Below are 24,487 nucleotides of genomic sequence, written 5' to 3'. Positions count from 1 at the left end.
GCTGGGAACATATATGCCTTGAAAATGACTTCCAGTGTTGACCCTTAACTCCAACAAACACATTTGTGGGCTTTAACCAGTGTGTATAAAAGATACAGGAAGATAGCAGATACAAACATTCCAAACTAAACTATAACGAAGGAGTGCAATGATATCAAATTTATGCGAATCTCTATTGCCTACTATGTTGACAGACTTCAAAACCAAACACTGGAAATATATCTGTATTAATATCAAACCACTCCTCCCATTTCCTCGCTGAGTAGAGCAGGTATTGTAATTCACAGGTCGTTATCAACTGTGATAATTCTCTACCTCCAATTCGAAGGCTCTTAACGGACTGGGGGGGGGGGGGGATGGGGAAGCCAGACTGTTTGTCCCATTAAATGTTGTACCTCGCGATGCGTGATTTGTAATGTGTGATTTGTACTCGCTTTTATCATTGAAGGAGTCGTTTTTAATCTAGAGTAGCCCCCCCCCCCCGGCGTGTGGCAGCTCCCGCGACCAGATTTTGGGGGCTGTCTCGCCGATGTAACACATGGACTGGCCCTTTTTTTCGGGTCTCGGTATTTCTAGTTAATCCAATTATTTTCAAACTGATGCACGCGACAGTTACATTGTTTACCCAGCGTCGGGAACTTTAATAGATTCCGGATGCGGCAATGGAATAGGCCAAACCAGAGCAGCGGACAGAGAAGGGTGGGCTATAGGGAACCGACAGATTCTTACCAATGGAACGCTAAACTGTGCTCCCCGGTGCCAGAGTGACCCAGGAAGATGAGGCGGGCGGAAATTTAGCCGTACAATTGAACATCACTCATTAACGCAACAGATGCATTGATAATGAAAGGAAGTATATACTGTGTATATATTTATTAGCAGATCAGACTCTACCAATAAATATACCATTGAGGCAATGGACAAAGAAACTACAGAGTATTCTATAACAGTTTCTTCCACCGAACAATATTTTTATAATGCTATTTCTGTAAAAATTTTTATAATTCTTAAGTATATAATATACTTAAATAAACGTATGCTCTAATTCATTGCATCAAATTATTGAATGAGCGGCATTTCCAAGATACTCTTCCGTGGTTATATTCTGTACATTGGTGGGATTACTGTGAGATTAATAGCTATTTGTATGGCAGAGTAAAGTCCTAGGGCTAATTTATTGAAAATGACTTGCATCAGCTAGATTTCGACAAAGCTGTTCTTGTAGTGTTGTACACAGCAGCAGACTAGGCGTAAGTTGATATAGGTTAGGAAAAAATGTTTTAAAATAGGTCACTTTTGACGCGCAGCGTGATGTATTTTTTTTTAACATACTATTTATGAGAGACTTTTTTAATGCATAAGAAAGGTATTTGCGGTTTGGAGAAGCCAAACCAGGAAAATGTGTTATAATTAATATCACTTTTTTGACAATTAAAAAAGGTAAAACTGGATTATAAACATTTAAAGGCACAAAAAATGCGGGAACGCAAATGGATTAAGAGGGCCTTGCTCTCAATTGTATTAATTTCTATAGAGAACATGTAAAGCTGCAACTTTTTGGAAAAACGGTTACAGTTTGTGGTTAGGGTGCGGATGCCTCTTCTTAACGTATTTATTCAATACCTCCTTTGCATGCGGTGTAAAAGTTCACCTCTAACACTCAAGAACGGCCAGGCTAGCAAAGAAACAACTAGGAATACAGAACATGAGAACCGTCGGGGAGCAACAGAAAGTATATAGCGACTTAGAACATAATGACGGCAACGTTGGGAAATGATAGGATGTTATGTGTAGTCGTGATGATGCTACCAACTAACTTTTTTTAACTATTGCGGTTGTCACCACGTACACGCGCCGCTGAAAATACAAAGGTTACTTCTGAGGCATCGGGACGTGTCAGTTTCAGCAGCCGCCAACCGCCCCCCCCTCCCCACCCCCACCACCCCCCTTTCGAGAAAACACTCAGCTCTCCATATTGTCCCTTACAATTCATTTATGAACTGATTTTGTTTTCATTTTTCATTGCTTAATGCTAGAGTGCCCCCCCCACCTCAAAAAAAAAACAGGGCTTTATTAGCTAACACACAAAATGCTGGAGGAACTCAGCCGGCCAGACACCATCTATGGAAAGGAATAAAGAAGTCGACGTTTCGTGCCGAGATCTTTCATCAGGACTTCCTGTGCTCTTCCAGCATTTCGTGTGTGTTACTCTGGGGTTCCAGCATCGGAAGAATCTCTTGTGTTTAAGACTCTTGACTAGTTCGATTTAACGCTTAGCCTAGCCCAGTCAGGTTCCGTGACAGAGGCGGAATTTCGATCTGTAGGATTAATACTTGGATTAAAAAGAACAGATAAATCACGATAACCCTCGCCCTCTTTTTTGAATGTTTATTAAAAAATCTAATGCACAAAATTCCCTTTTGATGTGTCCGAGTGTTCCTCGGACTGACATAAAGAATACAGTACCAATGCATTGACCGTTCCCCTTCTGTTTTTTCAGGGGATCGCGAAAAAATACTTCGTGACTGTAAATTGCACCATTTGGAAGTTGACCGAGCAAGCTGTAGTGATCTGGGGATATGTGCATTCGACATTTTAATAGGTGTGCAACTTTATGTAGGTCAGGACATTGTCCAGTATATGGCATATTCTTGTCAAAAAAGATGTCAACTGTGGACAGCTAGGAACGGTCACGTAGCCATTATCAATAGATGATGTACACTTTTGCTGATGGCGACAGCCTGCGTAATACAGTTGACACTTTTGTTTCTAGATTAAGATTATTTTTGTAGTGTCCGTGGCATTTTTGTTGACTTGCATTTTATTGAAAACTGTAAAAAATGTTCAATTTTCCATTGTTTTAATTTTTGTGTGTATGTACAGTCATTTTGACGTTATTTATTAATATGTTTACGCTTCTAGTGCACAGGAGCGCTATAAACGGATTAATGAATAACTAGATACAAAAATCGAGAAATATAGAAATATTTTCCCATTCTGTCATTAAAATGTAAATGATTAGTTATCTATTGATCCTCAATAAACACTGGTCATTAAAAAAATTGCAAATAGCTTTAAGATATTCTGACCTACAAGTTAAAGACTGCACTCAGCCTAATGTAATTGTCTTCCTAGTACATTGCAAATATTTGCCTAAAAATGTGAGTTAAAACACACGTCACTGTAGCTTGATGTCCTCTGTGGCGCCAGGCGCATTATGAAGAAATTAAATAAAGAATCGTTTTAAAGGAGTTTTGAAAAGCATTAACGACCATAAATAACGCTAAAATATTTCACAAGGATAACATGATGTACCGAAAAGTAAACGAAAACTAAAGGGAGCGTGTGATTAGGGTAGTGGCCGAGTGTCAGATTCAGCGAATAAATTGCACCGAAACAATTTACTTCAGAGATAACTTGGGACTAACATCGCTCTTTGATTGCACTTAAAGATTGTTTATTTAGCTAAACATCCAGCCCCTGCCATTCAGTAACTAAGGAAATGGAAACCTCAGGACGGCAAAAAATAAAGATAATTCAAAGCATTTGCTTCCAGTTCTCCCGCAAAATAAACGCTTAATGTATAAAAAGCCCAAGTGAATATTGGGGTCACGTGGTCCAAGAACGGTGTGCTGGTCATATTTACTCAACTGAAAGGCAATTATCCACATCTGGATTTCCAATTAGCCACATGTGGCTAGTGGTTAATATATTGGGCCACTCTGCCACGTAAAGAGACACATGTATCCAAAACTGTATCCACGTCACCTGAAGCAACTCATCTCATCATCTGTGGCGAGTTGTCTGCGACTGGAAGTGACTGTCTTGTGATTTTGTTTCAGAAGGTCGAGAATGTGTGAACTGCGGAGCCACTTCGACCCCCCTGTGGAGGAGGGACGGGACTGGGCACTATCTGTGCAATGCTTGCGGTCTCTACCACAAGATGAACGGGCAGAACCGACCTCTTATCAAACCTAAGCGGAGACTGGTAAGTAGCAGGGGATTAAATGATCTAACAGCAGCTTTTCATTTCCTGATCTGAGTAAGTTTATTTTAGGGGGTGTTTGGAGGGGGAGTGTGGGGGCGCGGGGTGGGTGTGATATGTGGTAATTGACACCACACCTCCAGTATTTCACCCAGTTCTTAGAATGTCCTGGAAGGCACAGCGGCAGTGGTCCACACAGCTATTCTAGTACCACACATTAAAGAGAAACGACATCTCACTTCTCCTGCGTTTGCTTTGAAAGCTTTATCTTGTTCATTGACAGAAACTTTAAACCAGTCATCTCAAGTATAAATTAAAATTTAAATTGGAAATTGAACAATGTATATTTTGAAGGCTGTCTGCCCAAACTCTTAACATTTGTGATGTTTTTAAACATCATATGGACTTCCTGAAAAGATCACAGCAATACTTACTGGCTTTCCGATGCCACTCCTGCAGACACTTGCAAACATTGTATCCATCTCTTTTCATCAGACTTGCCAACCACCCCTTCCCCCAGGATACATTTAGAAACACAATCTCCTTATTCAATTTAAAATATAGATAATAAAAGTTCAAAGTAAATGTATCATCAGCATACATATATGTCACCATATGCTATACTGAGATTCAGTTTCTTGCAGGCATTCACAGTAGGACAAAGATATACAATAGAATCGATGAAAAACTGCACAAGCAGACTGACAAACAACTGATGTGCAAAAGAAGACAAACTCTGCAAATACAAAAAAAACTTTGAAAATGAGCACGATAATAACATATAATCCAGTGTATCTAAATGACAGGCTCCCGCAAGTAGTGACAAACCATTCCTAATGATCTCATTGAAATGTATCAGATGTTGGAAGTCCTGGATAAAATGGATGTGGAGAGGATGTACCCTATAGTGGGGGGAAGTCTAGGACCAGAGGACACAGCCTCAGAATACAAGGACATTGTTTAAGAACGGAGATGAGGAGGAATTTCGTTAGTCAGAGGGTGGTGAATCTGTGGAATTCAGTGCCAGATACGGCCATGGAGAGCAAGTCATTTGGTATATTTAAAGTGGAGGTTCTTGAAATGTATCAGATATTGGAAGGCCTGGATAAAGTGGACGTGGAGAGGATGTACCCTATAGTGTGTGTCAAAGGTTACGAGGAGAAGGCGGAAGAATGGGGTTGAGGTGGAAAATAAATCAGCCATGATGGAATGGTGGAGCAGACTTGATGAGTTGAATGTCTTATGGTCTAAACCAATTGACAGGCCTATTGAAATGCCAATTACTCTGGTACCCTGGTCATCAGTGATGTTTCAGAGTGAACTGTTGTCTCACTGCAACAGACTTTATTGGAATCTGGCTTGTTCTTGAGGAAATTTGTCATTTTGCCAGACCTGCTTTTTAAGACCACATTTTCCCCAACCTCCTCACTGCCCCCACCCTCACCCCCCCAAGCTCCTCACTGCCCCCACCCTCACCCCTCCAACCTCCTCACTGCCCCCACCCTCACTCCTCCAACCTCCTCACTGCCCCCACCGTCACCCCGCCAACCTCCTCACTGCCCCCAGCCTCACCCCCCAACCTCCTCACTGCCCCCACCCTCACCCCTCCCAACCTCCTCACTGCCCCCACCCTCACCCCCCAACCTCCTCACTGCCCCCACCCTCACTTCTCCCAACCTCCTCACTGCCCCCACCCTCACCCCCCAACCTCAGCCTTCCACCAAAGAGACAAGCAAAAATTTCAAAGTTAAAGGTAAACCTATTTACATTTATGTCACCATATACTATCCGGAGACTCATTTTATTTTATCTATTATTTATTTAGAGAGCAAGCGCAGAATACACCCTTCTGGCCCTACAAGCAACCAAACTATTTAACACTGGCCTAATCACAGGACAATTTACAATGACCAATTAACCGACTAACGAGTACGTCTTTGGACTGTGGGAGGAAACCGGAGCACCCGGAGGAAATCTACGCGGTCATAGGGAGAACATACAAACTCCTTACAGACAGCGTCGGAATTGAACTCCAAACTCCGACACCACGAGCTGTAATAGCGTTGTGTTAACCGGTGCCATTTTTCCCTGCGGCATCATAGTAGACACAAAGCAATACAATACAATCAGTGAAAAAAATACACACAAGCAAAGACAGACAAATGAACAATGTGCAAAAGAAGCCAAACTGTGCAAGTAGGGGAAAAATAACACAACCAATAATTTGCCCCCAAATTGATCTACATGAATTTAATGTCCCAACAGCACTGGCATGACCAAACCATCCCACTCCCTCTGTGCCTTTGTGAAAATGTTGATTTTAATGATTGACCCCTTAATGGAATTCCAATCTTTCACAGCCTCATTAAGATAGGAAAACCTTCGAGGGAGGGAAATGTTTACAGTGCATTTACTTGGCAGCAGGTCTCTCCTTTTAGTACTGTCTGTCCCCACCCCCACCTCCCCTGCTCTCTAATGTAAAAAGCTGACTTCCTATGGAAGGGTTGCCGGATATCTGCCTGGCTGAGATAACTGCTTTCTACAACAATATCACTTCCCGACCTCAAAACACAAAGGTGTTTGAACAAGAAATCAGGAGGGGGGTTGGGGGGAAGAATGGAAGGACTAAAGTTTGGTGAAGTAGTTTCGGGTGACAGTCCAAACAGGATCAGCTCAAAGTCTATGTCATCAGCAGAAAAATATGTGGCACCTTATTAGCCCTGCCTGCTCTGATTACTCAGTACAATAACATGTATTAAGAAGTATTCCAGTCAGGCATCCTTTGAATTGTGTCCATTGCTTTTGTTATTTTTAAAAGGCCAGTAAATGTTCTTTTAAAAAAAGATGTTTTCACATTCTGTTGCTGGTAATGTGGAACAGATCAGCAGGGCCAAGAATTAAGTGGACTGTGCAGATGGAAATTTCTAGAACGTAGAAGAGTATAGCATAGTACAGGCCCTTCAGCCCAGGATGTTGTGCGAAACTTTTAATCTAATCTAGGATCAATCTAACCCTTCCCTTCCACATAGCTCCATTTTTCTTTCATCCATTTGCCAGTCTAAGAGTTTCTTAGATGTCTATAATGTGTTTGCCTCAACTACCATCCCTGATAACTCATTTCACATACCCATCACTCTCTGTTTTTAGAAAAACAGACATCCTCTGACATCCTCCCTATACTTTTCTCTAATTAGTCATTTCTGCCATAGGAAAAAGTTTCTAGCTGACCGCTCTATCTATGCCTCTTTTCATTCTGAACACATCTTATCATGTCACGTCTCATCACCCTTCTCTCCAAAGAGAAAGTTCCTAGCTCGCGCAACCTATCCTCATAAAACGTGCTCTCTAGTCCAGGTAGTATCCTGGCAAATCTCCTCTGCACCATCTCTAAAGCTTGCGCACCCTTCCTGTAATGAGGTGACCAGAAATGAACACAATATATTGTAGATGGAGCTGTGAAAATTGGAAAGACACAATTTTTTTTTCACTTCCCCTCTCCCTCTCCATCTCATCCAAACACCAGAGTCGTTCCGTAGACTGCCATTGGCATTGTCTTGTCTAATACCACCACACTACAAACTACGTCATTTTCTCTCATGATAGCATTGCTTCCCTTTTACGGAGTATTTCTGTAAAATATTGTAAAAATGCTTTATTTGGTAAGGAATTGTTAGGCAGCTGCTATCTGGCTATCCGTAAGGAGTTTGTCTGTTCTCCCTGTGACTGTATGGATTTACTTCCATGTTCTGCTCATAGCATATAGGATAGGGTTAGTAAATTGTGGGCATTCTGTTTTGGTGCTGGAACTGGAAGCATGAGACACTTGTGGGCACATCCTCAGACTGTGTTGGTCATTGACACACATGGGTGCATTTCACTGTGTGTTTTCATGTACATGTGACAGAACTAATTTAAAAAAATCTTTAAACATGGTTAAGGCCAACAAAAACATATAAGCTCTATATTATATCATGACAGCTTAAATGTCCTCTTTGTGAAGCAATGGTTTAATGTATAGGACATTTGACGGGTCCAATTTAATATGTTTCTGATCACATGCCTGGTTGTTATCCATCCATCTAGGGATTTGCAAGAGCATCAGATTCTTGCGGGGAAGTATTTTTACAGATTCAGCTTTTCATGGGCTTTGGCTTCATGAAGCAGACCCTTTCCAGCAGTTTATTGTGTAAAGTTTACACACAGTTCTCCAAGGCAGTGCCAGTCCTGAGGAAGGGTCTCAGCCCAAAACTTCAACTGTTTATCTGTTTATTCCTCTCCATAGCTGCTGTCTGATCTGCTGATTTCCTCAAGCATTTTGTGTTTGTTATTCAAGAATTTTGTGTGTTTTTTTAAGGTTTCCAAATGACACAGATATAAAGTCAATCTAGTTTGCTTGTGAAGCAACTTGCTCCATTATAATGAAAACAGGAAAGGAAGTTATGCTCTTTGGTGATATTATTTAGGGCAAGGACAATATAGAAAATAAAACAGACACAAAATGCTGGAGGAACTCAGCAGGTCAGGCAGCATCAACGGGAGAATAAACAGTCGATGTTTTGGGCCAAGACCCTTTGTCATCAAAGTTCAATGAATGTTGAGTATTTATTCCTCTCCATAGATGCCTGACCTACCGAGTTCATTCAATATTTTGTGTGCGTTGCTCTGGATTTCTAGCATCTGCAGAATCTCTTGCATTGCGGAAAGTGAAACACTATGTTCACAGAAAGTAGGGCATTGGTTGACGGAGTTCATGTGTGTGCGTGTATGCTAATTTTTTTTTAAAAAAAACATTTTTATTGTGTTCTTCCAGTCTGCTGCCAGGCGGGCGGGCACATCCTGTGCAAACTGTCAGACCACTACCACCACTCTGTGGAGACGGAACGCCAATGGAGACCCTGTGTGCAATGCTTGTGGGCTCTACTACAAACTCCACAATGTGAGTACAACCCTCAGCTCTTGCTCAGCAGCCCTGTCGTGCTCGCTCTCACAGCCCCGCTTAGCAGTGCCTTTGGATTGTATTCCCTTGGGGAGAGGAGGGAGAGAATTTCAATGATCCAGTGTTTTGGGAGAATGGATTAAGCTATTTGTGTTACCAATCACTGCAAAGAGAAGGCGTCAGAATCAGAATCAGGTTTAATATCACTGGCATATGTTGTGGGTGTGTTGTTTTGTGACAGCAGTACATTGCAATACATAATAAAAATAAATTACGATAAGAAAATGCATATATATTGTAATTTATGTTTTTATTATGTATTTTAATGTACTGCTGCTGCATATATATAAATAATGTTAAATAAATAGTGCAAAAAGAGAGCATAAAAAGGAAAAAAAAATAGTGAGAAGGGTTCATTGTCCATTCAGAAATCTGATGGCAGTGGGAAAGAAGCAGTTTAATAAAAGAGAAGAAATTGTCAGCAAAATCTTGCACACCTAATGGCTTTCACAACCTTTTCAGAAGCACTTTACAAATAATCATTTGAAGTAACAGTCACAAAATGCTGGAGGAACTCAGCAGCTCAGGCAGCTCTGTGGAGGGGAATAAAGAGTCGATGCTTCAGGCCAAGAGTCTTCATCGGGACCCTGGATCCCAGGAAGGATCAGGACATCCTGATGGAGGGGTCTCGGCCTGAAACATCGGCTCTTTATTCCTTTCCATAGATGCTGTCTGACCTGCTGAGTTTTGTGTCTGTTTTACTCTGTATTTTCAGCATCTGCAGAATCTCTTGTGTTTATGAAAGTGATTTGGATATGATCGTTGTAGGAAGATGGGAAGCTCTTGTACCCCAATGGTGCACAGTAAGATCTCATAAAAAGCACTGCTCCTGGATTAAGACGTTTCTGAGAAAAAGCAAGTAAGATGAGTAAGAGACCTCTTGCACGGTTTTGACCCAAAAAGTCGACAATTCCTCTCCCACCCCCACAGATGCTGCTCGAACTGCTGAGCTCTTGCAACATCTAGTTAGCTGCTTCAGCATCCCTAGCTCCAGATCACTAAACCTACACAGCACTCCTTCAATGGCAAGTAAAGATTAAAGGTTGGCTTTATTTGTCATATGTATATCAAAAAATACAGTGAAATGCATCATTTATCTTAATGACCAATACAGTCCAAGGATTGTGCTGGGGGAAGCCCACAAGTGTCAGCATGCTTTTGACACCAACGTAGCATGCCCACAATTTACGAACCCTAACCCACACGTCTTTGGAATGTGGGAGGAAACCAGAACACCAGGAGGAAACCCACATGATCATGGGGAAAACGTACAAACTTGCTACTGACAGTGACGGGAATTGACATTCTTTGATAAGCAAGGATACCAGCATTATGAACTATATTACAAACCCATAAAATAAAAATTAATATCTTTTTTTACTCCTGTATTTAATTCTTCGTGTTATAACAAGGACCATATCATTTGCCCTCCTAGTAGACTGATACATCTGTATGTTATCCTTTCAGAGAAATGTGTGGAAGCATACCCAGGTTCATTTGAACATCAACACTACATGATCTACCATTGTTTAACAAATACTTGCAATTACGTGCAACAATATAGATGGCTTTTTGGTTTTCCACATCAGATTCCATCTGTCGTGTCCTCATCCACTCAGTCAGCTATGTCCACTTCCCAATGACGCCTCTTGAAATTCTTCTTGCACTCACAATTCCACCCTCAGAATTGTCCTTGAATGTGTGTGAGTGAAGACTATGTGAAGGTGATTCTTATGAGAGTGAGACTAGCTTGAATGGGTATCTTGGTTGGGATGGACCACATGGGTCAAAGGGCCTGTTCCCCCTGTTGAATGGCACTATATAATGAGAGTTATAGTGAGATAGAAAATATGAGCTTAAGTGTGTTCCAAAGAGGAGTTACTTGATCAACAAACTCAAAATGCTGAAGGAACTCAGTCCGTCTGGCAGCGTCAATGAAGGGAAATAATTGGTCAACATTTTGGGCTGAGTCTTAGCCCGAAACATAGAATGTTTATTCCCCTCCATGGATGCTACCTGCCCTGGTGAGTTCCTCTGACACGTTGTGTGTGTTGCTCTGGATTTCCAGCATCTGCAGAATCTCTTTGTGTTACTGTGGACTTACTTGGTGCAAGTTCTCCCTGCTTACGAATGTCTAATTTATTCACTGCCTTCACGAGCATTTGGAAGACCGGTGGGATGGATATACGGCCTGTTGTGGGACTGCCGGCATTGGGAAGTTGTCTCATGGCCACATTTCTGACTTGCGGACTGTTTTGGGTTCCGAACAATTCATATGAAAATGGAACCATGCTGTAAACTGGGGACAGTCTGTCTAACCCTTTCCCTGGAAAAGGCCAGGAATATTTGGGAAGGAATTAACTCCTTTGCCTCAGACAGCTGGAGTTGAGGTTTATGATGCACATAAAAATATCACTTGAATTTTACAGATCACAATGGGGACAATGCTAAGGCAAGGGAATAAAAACAGGAACATACCTAATAGACAACAGTATTCTTGTAAACTTAAAAGGGCTTTCTGGAATGGGAAGGCTTGAGCTATGGGCTCAAGGTGATAGAGTAACTAGGTAAAAAGTGAAGTGGATGTCAAAGCAAATTAAATAACAGTCCGAGCTTTGTTACGATATCACCGATTCACTGAAAGATGTGAGGATGACTAGAAAATAAAACATAATAAAAACATCATATTTAAGTCTATTAATATGTAAATTAATCCACACAGAAGAAATGTATTTGGTCAGAATTTGCGCCTTATGATTGGAGGAACAGTGCATGTTACTGTTGTGAAATAAATTCAGCAAGTCAAAGTAGGCAACTGATAATAAAAATGAAATTGAGGGCAATTCAGTTGTAAATGAGTTGGAATTGAAGTGCAGAGCAAGTGTAATTGACTTGAATTGGTTGATGTGTTCATATGAGCAGCATGCAACTTTAATCAAATTCTTCAGAATGGTGGTTGACAAAAGGATGGAATCGTGAGTGCGAGATTTTAAAAAAATTGGAAATGATACCTTCTGGTTGTGTTCCCATGAAATGAGACCAGGGTTGTATTGTTGGGGACAGTGTGGGAGAGACCACCTCTGTTGTCAGTTTATTGGGACGGATTTAAGGTCTGTGTTAATTGTCACGTGAATGGCGCCAGTCTAATTCAATCAATTAATCTTTATGGTGCAGTGGTGTGAACAGACTTCATCTGGTGTGCATTTCACTGGAGCTGCCAATAAACTTTAGCCCACAGGCTTTTGAATAATGTTTGCTGATTTGGGGTTTGCCTATCTCTGTTCTGGCTTATTAGTTTTGAGGCTGATTCAAAAGTGTTCCATTAAAGTAGACAATGATTAGCCTCCAGAATTTACTTATTAAAGTTCAGATGCTTTGGGGGTTGCCCCTTCTGTGGGTTTGATTTAATTTTAAACAGGTATGACAGGCATTTTCAAACTGATCATTTGCACACACAGCAGTCTCTGTTTAAGCAAACATTTTATTTCCATGCCTAGGAATATACCATGACACTGCATTTGAAGGGTAGTGATGGCGTGTTCATCAGTCATACCAGTTAGCAAATTATTTGATGTTATTTTCCTCTTATTTATCTATTTTTGTTTGACAAAGGAGCCTAGACAATCCCTTGTTAAATCTTACCTTCCTTCGTATCTATGTCTAACTGGTTAGTGTAAATGCATTGTAGCATAGCTGTCAGCTCAACGCTTTTCAGCGCCAGCAATCAGCTTTTTGAGGTTCAATTGCTGCTGCTGTTTGTATGGAGTTCATACATTCTCCCTATGACTGTGTGGGTTTCCTCTGGGTACGCAGGCTTCCTCCCATATTCCAAAAAGATGTTTGGGTTAGGGTTAGTGAGTTGTGGGCATGCTATGTTGGCATTGGAAGTGTGATGACACTTGCAGACTGCTCCCAATACAATATTCGGAAGATGTTTGTCATTAACACGAACCGCGCATTTCACTGTATGTTTCGATGTACATGTGACAAAGTTCATCTTTAATCTTTCTTTAAAGACAAACTACTCTGGGCTGAGTTTAGGCCCAAATTATGATCCTTTATATTAAGCTGTCATTATGTGTTGATGTTAAAACAAGAAAATGCAGTTTATTATGATTTTCATGGTAAAAGATAGTGTTACATCAATTGAAACATTTAAGGGAAATTTGGATAGGTACGTGGATGAGAGAAGTATGAAGGTCTGGGTAAGGTAGATAGGACTAGTGGGATGACCAGGTAGTGTAGACAAGATGGGCCTAAGGGCATCTTTCTGTGCTATACTGCTCTACGATTCTAATAGTTGTTTAGTCAAGTTATTTAGCTGTTGAATGTGCTATGATTTTCATGGTAATTGATTTGAATAGGTACTGTAATAAATATCCATTAGTAATCATCTAGATATAGTAAATGTTAATTGTGACCACATTTGTAACATTGTTTAAATGACACATTTGCTCAGTTTTCAGATTAAGTCAAAATGGAAAGTGTTTTGATCATTAATACATCGGAAGGCAGGTTTGCACTAGGTACAGATTCATTACCAGGTTTGCAAGGTGTTGACTTTCTCTGAGGATCATCACTCTGGTGTGGTGGAGAAGTTTGAGAACCTGAGAGCGACGCTGTCTAGAGCTGAACTCCTGGTAGGGTCACCCATGCCAGTAAGGTCAAGGGGGAGGTTCCAGGCAAAGAACAATCTGACCAAGACCTCCTTGGTGGAGCTGGCAGGAAATGATGACACTGGTGAAGACCCGTGGAAGGCTGCGGCAGTGAAAGGTCCCTGTTTGTCTTGCATTCCATGTCACGTGACTCTGACCTTGACCTGCCAACGACCACGTGCTGGCTGCCTGTGCGTCAGCCTCTCCGTGTTAAACAACGTCACCGCGAGGGTTCTCCGTTAAGGGATTAGCCCCTTGGGAGACATCACACTCGACTTGAGTGATCACACTCCAGATTTCTCATGCAGAGTTGCAGCAGGCAATGGATGGTAGTGCTGGATGATATCTGTGTACATGAAAGCCAACATGCGCTTTGTATAAGGAAGAGGGAAAGGGGAAACAAAGTCAACATTTTAACAATGGGACATATAAAACTACGTGCATTAATCAGATTTAAATACAGCCGCTGTGTATTGGTGTGGTGTGCTCCATGTACAACTTGAGAAAACCGTAACTTCAGCATAAATGTCTAGATTTGAGATGCTTCAGAATACTTGTGTATTTACTTTCTTTGGAGAGTAGTAACTGTGTTCCATGGCACATGTTCAATTGGCGTATTAGAACTTTCTGCTGTGTGTCCTTTGCAGATAGCTCTTAGACTGACTCCCTTACTGAGTTAAGTGTTGGAGCAAATTTATAACTACAGGGGACATTTTTTTGTTGGAAAATACCTCTATTTTGGGGACAGTCTTCAGAAAAGCTTTAATTAGTATTTCCCAGACTAGTCTGAAGGATTATATGCTACTTGTCATGTATATGGGATGAACATTTCAATCCGATTATCATGGCTGAGAGAGGGAGCTTTCGGGAGGTACAATAGATTGGTGTTCAATTGCCACTACCGTCTGCGAAAGTTTGTACGTTCTTCCTTTGACCGCGTGGGTTTCCTCTGGGTGCTCGGATTTCCTCCCACATGCCAAAGTTAGGATTAGTAAGGTGTGAGCATGCTATGTTGGCACCGGAAGCATGACAACACTTGCGGGGCTGGCACCAGCACATCCTTGGATTGTATTGGTTACTGGCACAAATGATGCACATCACTGTGTGTTTTGAGGGTTATGTGACAAATAAAGCTAATCTTTAATCCGACTTTCAAAGAAGAGAATGACTGACTTCTTGAGTCAGCTGCTTAGATCAAACCATCAGCAGCTCCTGTGCTTGGAGGTCTGCGTAGGGGAAAATAGCTCCCAGCTCTTGAGTTGGACTGTTTAGAAAAGTGAACATTTTTTTAAAATTGAGGTTGCAAACTGGAGTTTAGAAAGTAGAACAGGTGCTTACTCTTAATCCACAAAGGTGGAGTGGAAGCACTGGATGTAACGTGACTACATAAACTGGTGTTGAAGAAGGCCACTGGAGGGGATGGAAGTTGAGGAGATAAGAAAAGCATGCGTTAAGGGTAGAAAGAACATAGATCATCTTTTCGGAAGTGGTTAGGCAGCCAGTCAGAACCCCAACATGCTAAGAACTCCACAACAGCCGTTCACCAATTAACTGGCCAGTAGAGACTTGAGATGACTTTGGGATAGAAACATAGAAACATAGAAAATAGGTGCAGGAGTAGGCCATTCGGCACTTCGAGCCTGCACCGCCATTTATTATGATCATGGCTGATCATCCAACTCAGAACCCTGCCCTAGCCTTCCCTCCATACCCCCTGATCCCCGTAGCCACAAGGGCCATATCTAACTCCCTCTTAAATATAGCCAATGAACTGGCCTCAACTGTTTCCTGTGGCAGAGAATTCCACAGATTCACCACTCTCTGTGTGAAGAAGTTTTTCCTAATTTTGGTCCTAAAAGGCTTCCCCTCTATCCTCAAACTGTGACCCCTCGTTCTGGACTTCCCGAACATCGGGAACAATCTTCCTGCATCTAACCTGTCCAATCCCTTTAGGATTTTATACGTTTCAATCAGATCCCCCCTCAATCTTCTAAATTCCAACGAGTACAAGCCTAGTTCATCCAGTCTTTCTTCATATGAAAGTCCTGCCATCCCAGGAATCAATCTGGTGAACCTTCTTTGTACTTCCTCTATGGCAAGGATGTCTTTCCTCAGATTAGGGGACCAAAACTGCACACAATACTCCAGATGTGGTCTCACCAAGGCCTTGTGCAACTGCAGTAGTACCTCCCTGCTCCTGTACTCGAATCCTCTCGCTATAAATGCCAGCATACCATTCGCCTTTTTCACCGCCTGCTGTACCTGCATGCCCACTTTCAATGACTGGTGTATAATGACACCCAGGCGGTGCTACAGATCAAGTGTTAGTTGACCGAAACTGATCTTTGGTGGGAAGGAATAGATTAACATATAATCTCCTCTTCTTGGGCAGTCCCTTAGGATTGAGGTTCACTTGCTTTCAGTTCTGTGGGTTGACTCGTGAAGTCAATGCAATACCTGCATTGATTGGCCCAGGTGAGATAGGAGCAATTTGTTGGGACCTGTACGTGGGTCACTTTGGAGGTGGAGCACCCCTTTGACCACTGACGCTGGATTTCAGTGTGTTCTCAATGCACAATCTTGAGGTTTGGAATATTGTTGCATTTGCTCCCTCAGCACTTTGAATAGTCATAGGAGGAATGTCCCATTAATTCGAGGAGCTTTTCTGTCTTTCCAGCTTGTGGGGATGGAAGTGGGGGAAGGGACTGTTAGTTTGGTGAGCCTTGTGCTCAGTGATCAAACAATGTGACTTGCCCAAACAGAACTGTGTGAGTGTAGTTCGGGCTTCTCTAGCGGGGACATTGGCCTTGGAGAGCAAACCGATGCTGGTTTCTGTGCCTTACCAATGAATGTGCTGTTGATGATATCTCACCAGTTTATTGTAAATGGTTCACATCTCAGAAGTATACAGGAGGATAGAAAATACTGCGGACTAGCTAAGTGCCAGGTTTATGGTTTTGATTTTTCAAACCATCTTTTTTGGTGCTGATGTTCTTATAGCCAGGGTGAATTTGATTATCAATAACTTCCTTTGTTAAGATGCGCCTTCCAAGACTTGAACGTGGAACATACAACATTACAGTGCTACACAGGTCCTTCAGTTCAAGTTGTAGTGTTGACCATTTACCCTACTCCAAAATCAATTGAATGTCTTTCCACCCACAAAGCCCCCTATTTTTCCTTCATCCATGTACCTATCTAAGAATTTCTTAAATATCCCTAATGTATTTTAAAAAAAAACTACCGCTGATGTCCCCCAATCACATTAAAATTACGTCCTTACATATTAGCCACTTCTGCCCTGGGAAAAAGTCACTGGTTCCACTTTACCTTTGCTGCTCATACTCACCTCTATCATATCACCTCTCATCATCCTGTGTTCCAAAGAGAAAAGCCCTAGTTTGCTCAACTTATTCTCATAAGGCACGCTCTCTAATCCAGGCAGCATCCTGTTAAATCTCCTTTGAACCCTCACTAAAGCTTCCACATCCTTTCTAAACTGAGGATAATACTACAAATGTAGTCAAACCAGAATTTATAGATCTTTTGGTAAGTGATCCATCTTTTACAGGGACTTAACTTGGACTTTTATTGTCAGAGCACAGTGTTAAGCATCAACAGGCTATAGTGAATTTCTTATCCATATATTTTTCCCAGGGAGTGGGTGCTTTCCTTGCCCTGTTAGCAGTTTAGTGGGCTGTGGTTGGAACTGAGCAATCCTTGCGTGTTTTCAGTGTGTGATATACACCTCCGCTCCACTCTCTCAATGGAAAGTCCCTCAGAGTGGCTCTGGGCAAGCCCAAGATTGGGTTTGAATGTGATGCTCTTAATAGTAGAATAAGTAGATAGAGTATCAGGTCCAACAGAGGAACATTTTGAGCCAAGGGTCGGCTAATTCTCAATATGAGCTCTCTCTGTTCTGCAAGAATATAATGTTGAATATAGCAGCAGAAACAATATATACTCACTTATTTCCTGTACCTAATAAAGTGGACACCGAGTGTATGTTTGTGGTATTCTGTTGTAGCTCATCCACTTCAAGGTTCAACATGTTGTCCATTGAAGATGCTCTTCTGCAAATCACTGTTGCAATGCGTGGTTATGTGAGTGACTGTCGCTTTCCTGGCAGCTTGAACCAGTCTGGCCACTCTCCTCTGCCCTCTCTCATTAGCAAGGCATTTTTACTCACAGAGCTACCACTCACTGGATACTTTTTGTTTCTCACACCATTTTCTGTAAACTCTCAAGTCGGTTGTGCATGAAAATCTCAAGAGATCAGCAGTTTCTAAGATACTCAACCCACCCCATCCACCCCATCTGGCACCAACAATTATTCCATGGTCAAAGTCACTTAGATCACATTTCTCCCCCATGCTGATATTGAACCTCTTGACTATGGCTGCATGCTTTTATGCATTGAGTTGCAGCCACATGATTGATTGGATATTTGCTTTAATGAGCAGGTGTACTTAATAAAGTGGCCACTGAGTGCATTTTAAGAACTCGTTTTTTTCTCCCAGGAGAAAGAATGGAAGAGAAAATTGGTTTTATTGGAAATAAAGAAATCCTCCCTACCTACCCCCATCTCTCCAAAAGCGGTTTGCTTTAATGGATTTGATTTGGTACATTCATTGCTTACCTAACATTTTCACTCAGGAATGTTCTTAACACAACCACATTGCTTAAGCACTTAGTTGGTTAAAGCAAAAGAGCTAAAAGCCGTTTATTTGAAGGAAGAACTATAAATTTAACAGTTCAGGCTGTTTTAGCCATTAAATATTCATCTACTGGGGAGTAAATAGGATGTTTCCCATCGGTGCTGTATAGACTGCAAACAATTTGCAGACATTGGTGTAGAAGTGTGAAACAGCAAAGTGTTGGATGCCTTCAGCACTGTTGCAAAGTCAATGTGCAGATCAGCACTTCAGCCTACTCTTATAGGTAAAACTTGGGCTGCGATCACAGCCAATGTGCATGTAATTCTGAGTCAGCAATTTATTATTTCGAAATTCTGCTTCCAATGATGAATAACATCAAGTCCTTTTACAAGCTGACTGTAAAGCTAAAATAAGATCTGAAAATATTGAAAATACTCCATCCATGTAGACAGGACAGAGATGAAAAGATTAAAGGGATTAGCTTTATTTGTCGCATGGCCATTAAATCGTCCCGTGAAATGCATTGCTTGTGTCAGATCAAATCAAGGAGGTTGGTATTAGGCAGCCCGCAAGAGTCACCATGCTTTCAGCACCGGCATCGCATGCCCATAACTCGCTAACCCTAATTGAGTCTTTGCAATGTGGGAGGATACCAGAACACCCAGAGAAAACTTGCACAGTCATGGCGAGAATGTAAAAACTGCTTACAGGCAATGACGCGGTCTGAACCCCGATTGGTGATCGCTGGCTGATGCTGTAAAGTGGTGCATTAACCACTGTGATACCATTCCATTGAAAATTTAAGGTCAAAGACCCTTTGTTAGAAAGGTGTTCCACCTGATACGGTTCTGATGAGGTAGTATTACCTGCCCGTGCATTGTGCACAACACACAAGCGCATGCAAAGAAATGGGTGGTTATAATCTCGATCATCGGTGATTATAGTCTCAATCCATTACACAGATGTGTATACTGTAGCTGTGGTTCAGCTTCAAGATGATCCCATGCCTGGGATTTAAGTGCAGAAGTTTAGACTGACGCTCCCATGAAAAAAAGGAAGTTTCTTTTTTGGTATCATGCCCATTGTTTGCTTCCACAATTTTTGTTATCAGAACCTTGTTTATTGTCACTGACTTGTATGATTATCACCTCAGCAAGGTTGCTGAGAGCCAGTGTGTAAAATGGTGACTGCAGATCAGAAAGAAGCATAGTGTAAGTACCTTGGCAAAGATCTGAAAGAGATATAAATATGTCTTCTCAGCCCTTTCAAGGATATACAGTATATTGTTGGTGGTTAAGGAAACAAATGTGTCTGCTAAGTTTGTATGCTGGTGTTATGGATGGTTAAATTCAGTTTTGAGAAGTGTAAGAAAGGTGGAGGCAGCTATTGGTGAAGTTGGTTAAAACCCCCTCTGTTTCATGTGCTTTCTGTTGGTTCCTCGCCATTGTTATTGAGGGAAGTGTTTCAAATGTGCGATCACTTCCTGACATTTACCACACGAACTATTATTGTTTTAGATTTAGTGATATATTTTTTTATGATGGGGCTCTGTCTGATGGTGCACATAGCTCTTCCAGTTGGGCTAAACCTTGCTGTGTGATATTTTGAAGGTGTTAGTATTCCACTTAAAACCTGATTGACAGCTGTCAAAGCTATGTAAGAGTCCATTTGAAGATGGGAATTGAATGACAAGATTGTAAATGAAGATGAGTTAGACAGTACTTGGAGAAACCTGAGAACATTTGTTGCTTTGGTAAATAATACTTTGGTATATAAAGAAACAGGCAAACAAATATAAGTATCATCTTGGGTTTTGATAGTAAATGTTTCTGTTTTGATTTTAGATAGTGGAGAACCCTCATTTCAAACCACTTGCTTGTATTTATAGTACACAGGAAGTATTATTAAAAAAATATGACCAGCATCAAAACTCAACAAACTGAATTTAGTAAACTGAAAAATTTGGAAATGTAATATTTTTTAAAACCTGTTCAGCTCTCAATTTGAGCTGGTTCATTCAGTGAAATTGGGTGTTTTGTTTAGTTTTCATGATCTAGTGTAAGAAAAAATAGAGGCTTTTTGTTTCTGATTCTGATTATAATTTCAGTGAGTGCAGATGCCTGTATTTGTATTTGCCTGTGAGCACACCGTTTAAGCTCGGGATTCAATTCAACCATCTGGAATTGATTAGCCTGCCAGTCCAAACTTACACAGGCTGACAATCACGTAAACTTTCTAGAAATAGCTGCATTTTTGGAGGGGCTAACTTTTCACACCACTTACTGACTGAGGCACCATTGCTCAGATCAGTGGAAATAAAAGGACCCAGTGGCACTTTTTTGTTTAAAGAGACCCCTCATCTGCTGCTCTGGCCAATACTTAATCTCTTGATCAACCTTTTCAAAGCAAATTACCACGCACTATGTGGGATCTTCCTGTACAGGAAATCAACTGTTGCGTTCTCTGTGTAGGGAAAAGTGCGCTGGGGTATCCGAAGATCGTTTTGGTGCTAAATCTTCCTTTATTCATCACTTAAGTTTAATACAAAGGGGCATAATTTTAAGGTGATTGGGGAACATATGGAAGGGGGATATCAGAAGGAGGTGTTTTACACAGAGAACGAGGGGTGTGTGGAATGCCCTCTGCTGGGGTGGTGGTAGAGGCAGATACATCAGTGACAATTAAATAAACTCTTAGGAAGGCACATGGATGATAGAAACACAGAGGGTTATGTAGGGGGTGAAGGATGAGATTGATCTTAGAGGAGGTTAAATGGTTGCTGTAACATCGTTGGCCAAAGGGCCTGTGCTGTAGCGTTCTGTGCTCGATGTTAAGATAATTTGTTCAATTTGCGAGATAGGAAAGTCCACAGTATGTTGTATTATTTGTCAGTAGTAACCAGAACTTGAAAAAGATTAAACTATAGACCTGGGGTTGGAGGGAATAATTGATATAAAATGCCTTCCTTTCTTTCACCTGTAGATTAATCGACCTCTGACCATGAAGAAAGAAGGAATTCAGACTCGGAACCGGAAGATGTCTAGCAAGTCCAAGAAGAGCAAAAAGACCCACGATGGTCTGGATGAGTTTTCAAAGAGCCTCATGGACAAGGCCAGTTCATTCAGCCCCACTGCTCTGACGAGACACATGTCGCCGATTCACCACATCCCACCATTCAGCCACTCGGGCCATGTGCTGACGACACCAACCCCGGTTCATCCATCCTCTGGCCTGTCGTTTGGACCTCACCACCCCTCTAGTATGGTCACTGCGATGGGGTAGACGTCTCCAGTGGGAAGCTGCAGAGCATGCCTGCTTTGCATTAACATTGTCCACACATGGGATTAAATCAAAATGCGTCTCTTTTCAGATGATAGGAAATCTCTGAGACTGAGCAACCATAAACTCTCCTTCGATTAGCAAGCTTTGCCTCAGATACAGAGTTTCCCTAGACATCACCTATAAGTCGCTCGGTATGCTGTGTGTGTATACTGAGTCATCAACCGTCATTTGTGAATACACCACCGTAGTCTTGTCACCTGTTTATTTGTGAGACAGGATCTTGTGCTGTGAAATACCATTTTAAACAAGATACCACCAACCCTTCCTTCTTTGTATCCACCTTCGGCCAAATCCCAGCCGTCTGCCCCCACCCAAATCCTGAAAATACCTGTAAAAAATATACGAGGAAGAGTGGTCAACCACGAGACTGTGTGGGGCTTCTTCTGTGCAATGTGAGCAGTCGTGGATAAGTGGACTCTTGCACCAAGGGAGGGAAAGAGGGAGGCACACAGATTCTGCAGGAGGAGACAATAAACTCACCAAAGAGAGCCAGACTATCCTCTCTGCTCGTAAAACTGCCGAAAGCTAACTCCCAGATCTACTGTCTCACACCAGCGGAAGTTATTTGATGCATTGCCTTGTAGACAAACCATTTATCTGGCCTTCAGCCTCTACATAGGAAGTACTATCAGTTGCAAGCAATCAGTGTAATACACAGATATTACCAATGAAGAATCTGGACGTCTATTGTCCCTGGATGAAATGCATTGTGAACAAGTTCCTGTAACTGTTGTTTGTAAGTAATTCAGACTACCAGAAGAAGATGTAGAAGAATTATTTCATTACACGCTGTACAAGCTGGATGGTTGTATACATTTAACAATTATAATTGCTAGTGGATTAAAAGAAAAGACTGCTACAGTTTTGTTGGATAATTTTTTAAAGAAAAAATAAACTAGACTTAATTTTGTTGATCTATCGCGATTTCTGCTTGAGAGGGTTTTTTAAATTTTGTTTTGGTTTGCTGATGTTTGGATGGTTTCCTGGCACCACAGTGTCTCTTTTTGCTTGTCCGTCTCACCACAAAATTTCTGCATTGTGGTTGTACAGGAAATATAAAAATTGCATGTTAGCACTATTGGTCTCGAAGCCTAAGGCCTGGTGACAAAATACTGTGGTTCTGGTAATGTGTACCTCCTGTAAGGTCCAGGTTTTGGTCTAAGACTTTCTGTAGCCTTGAGAGTTAAGTACTGTAAATGTCGTCTCCTTCTCTAAAAACATTAAAAAAATTAAAAAAAAGATCTTAGCTCCTCTTGCCACTTTTAACTGCTACAGTCTATTTAAATAAAATGTGAATAAAACACTTATTTACAAGCCCTTAAAAGAAATCTTTTTTTTTTGCTTTAAATGTCCAATCTTTTCTACCTCAACCACAAAGAAGTTAATCAAGGACTAAATAACTGTAAAAACTCATTAAATTCAGCACATCTGGGAGTTAACAAGCAAATTATTTGGCGGAACTTTTAATAGTGCAGTGCCAGTAAACCACCCAACAACACTTGATGGTGCTGTGCACTGTTGCCCACGGTGTAGAGCAGACGCATTCTATAATAACCCTTGTGCATCTTTTTAGTGGCTGTATTTTTTTACACACATCGCCCCATCACACCTCTTTTATTTTTGTTGTAAAATAATTCCAGTCTTGTTCTCGTTGTTTTCGAGGTACTGACAAAGCCAAACCGAAAGGTGTGCAATATGACATAGAGAACTGGCAGCAAAGGCGAATATAACAGGTTCTAAGTTATTTGTACAATTACGCAGTACCTTTCAGATGTGGAGCTTTGAGGATACAGTATTTCTCTTTTTTTTTCTAGTAAAGTAAGTTATTGGTGAATAGATATTACCTTACCTGTTCCTATCCTTGTAAAGAATGAAATACTATGCTACTTGCATTAATAAATGAACAGAAGAGTGTAAATGCTTGTATCTGTTGTCTTATGTAATGATCCATCCCTTACAGGTCTACACTGGAGTTTGAATGAATCTGCTGTGCATTTAGTGGCCTCTTTACTAGGTACCTGCTCCAACTAATACAGTGGTCACTGAATGTATGTTTGTAGACTTGTACTGCTGTAGCTCACCCACTTCAAAGTTTGACGAGTTGTGCGTTCAGAGATGCTCTTGCACACACCACTGTTGTAACGTGCATGTATTTGAGTTACTGTCACCTTCCAGTCTGACCTCTCTCATTTACAAGGCACTTTTGCCCACAGAACTGCCACGCATTGGATGTTTTGTTTTTGTTTCTTGCACCATTGTCTATAAACGCTAGAGATTGTTGCGTGTGAAAATCCCTGGAAACTCTCAGTTTCAGAAGTAAACCACCCTGTCTGTCGTTATTCCACAGTCGAAGCCATTTAGATCACAGTTCTTCTCTATTCTGATGTTTGGTCTGAACAACCGAACCTCGTGACCATGTCTGCATGCTTTGATGCATTGAGTTGCTCCCACATGATTGGCTGAGTGGATATTTGCATGAATGAGCAGGTGTACAGGTGTGCCTAACAAAGTGGCCTCTGAGCATATTAAATGTGGGCAGATCAGAAATTTGAGTTAGATTTGCATGGTTTTCTTCAGTTGGCAATTTGTTTGCATGTAGGACTTTGTTTCCTTCCATACGTCTGTGCTTATTCAGATATGTGCAAGTAAGTGTATTGGCTGCGAAATGGAGTTAAAGACTCACATCAATAATACCTCAGTTGATGTCCTGTTTGGGGTGCTCCTGGCAATTGCATGCAAATACTGACACATCCCCAGGCTCCAGAAGATCAAAACTTCAAAGTAAATTTATTATCACAGTCTGCTGACCATACACAACTTTTGAGATTCATTTTCTTGCAGGCACCCATAG

At 41.3% G+C, this 24,487-nt stretch overlaps 1 protein-coding gene across 6 annotated transcripts in view; it reads left to right on the top strand.

Moving 5' to 3' along the window:
* gata3 (GATA binding protein 3) overlaps nt 1-23,548 on the top strand; it is a 35,098-nt gene extending 11,550 nt beyond the window's left edge. For 3 of the 6 annotated variants that reach the window (XM_063072724.1, XM_063072722.1, XM_063072721.1), the window contains 4 exons: nt 2,501-2,602; nt 3,843-3,988; nt 8,796-8,921; nt 21,277-23,548. In XM_063072724.1, coding sequence (XP_062928794.1) covers nt 2,501-2,602; nt 3,843-3,988; nt 8,796-8,921; nt 21,277-21,576 — 674 coding nt within the window. In that variant the 3' untranslated portion in view covers nt 21,577-23,548. The remainder of the gene's footprint in view (nt 1-2,500; nt 2,603-3,842; nt 3,989-8,795; nt 8,922-21,276) is intronic. The other 3 variants (XM_063072725.1, XM_063072727.1, XM_063072726.1) reach the window with 3 other exon arrangements.
* The last annotated feature ends 939 nt before the right edge of the window (nt 23,549-24,487 follow it).

This window comes from Mobula hypostoma, chromosome 20 (assembly GCF_963921235.1).
Source record: "Mobula hypostoma chromosome 20, sMobHyp1.1, whole genome shotgun sequence".
Classification (NCBI taxonomy): Eukaryota; Metazoa; Chordata; class Chondrichthyes; order Myliobatiformes; family Myliobatidae; genus Mobula; species Mobula hypostoma.
The sequence above is the reverse complement of the archived record's forward strand: the minus strand, read 5'-3'. Positions and strand labels throughout refer to the sequence as shown.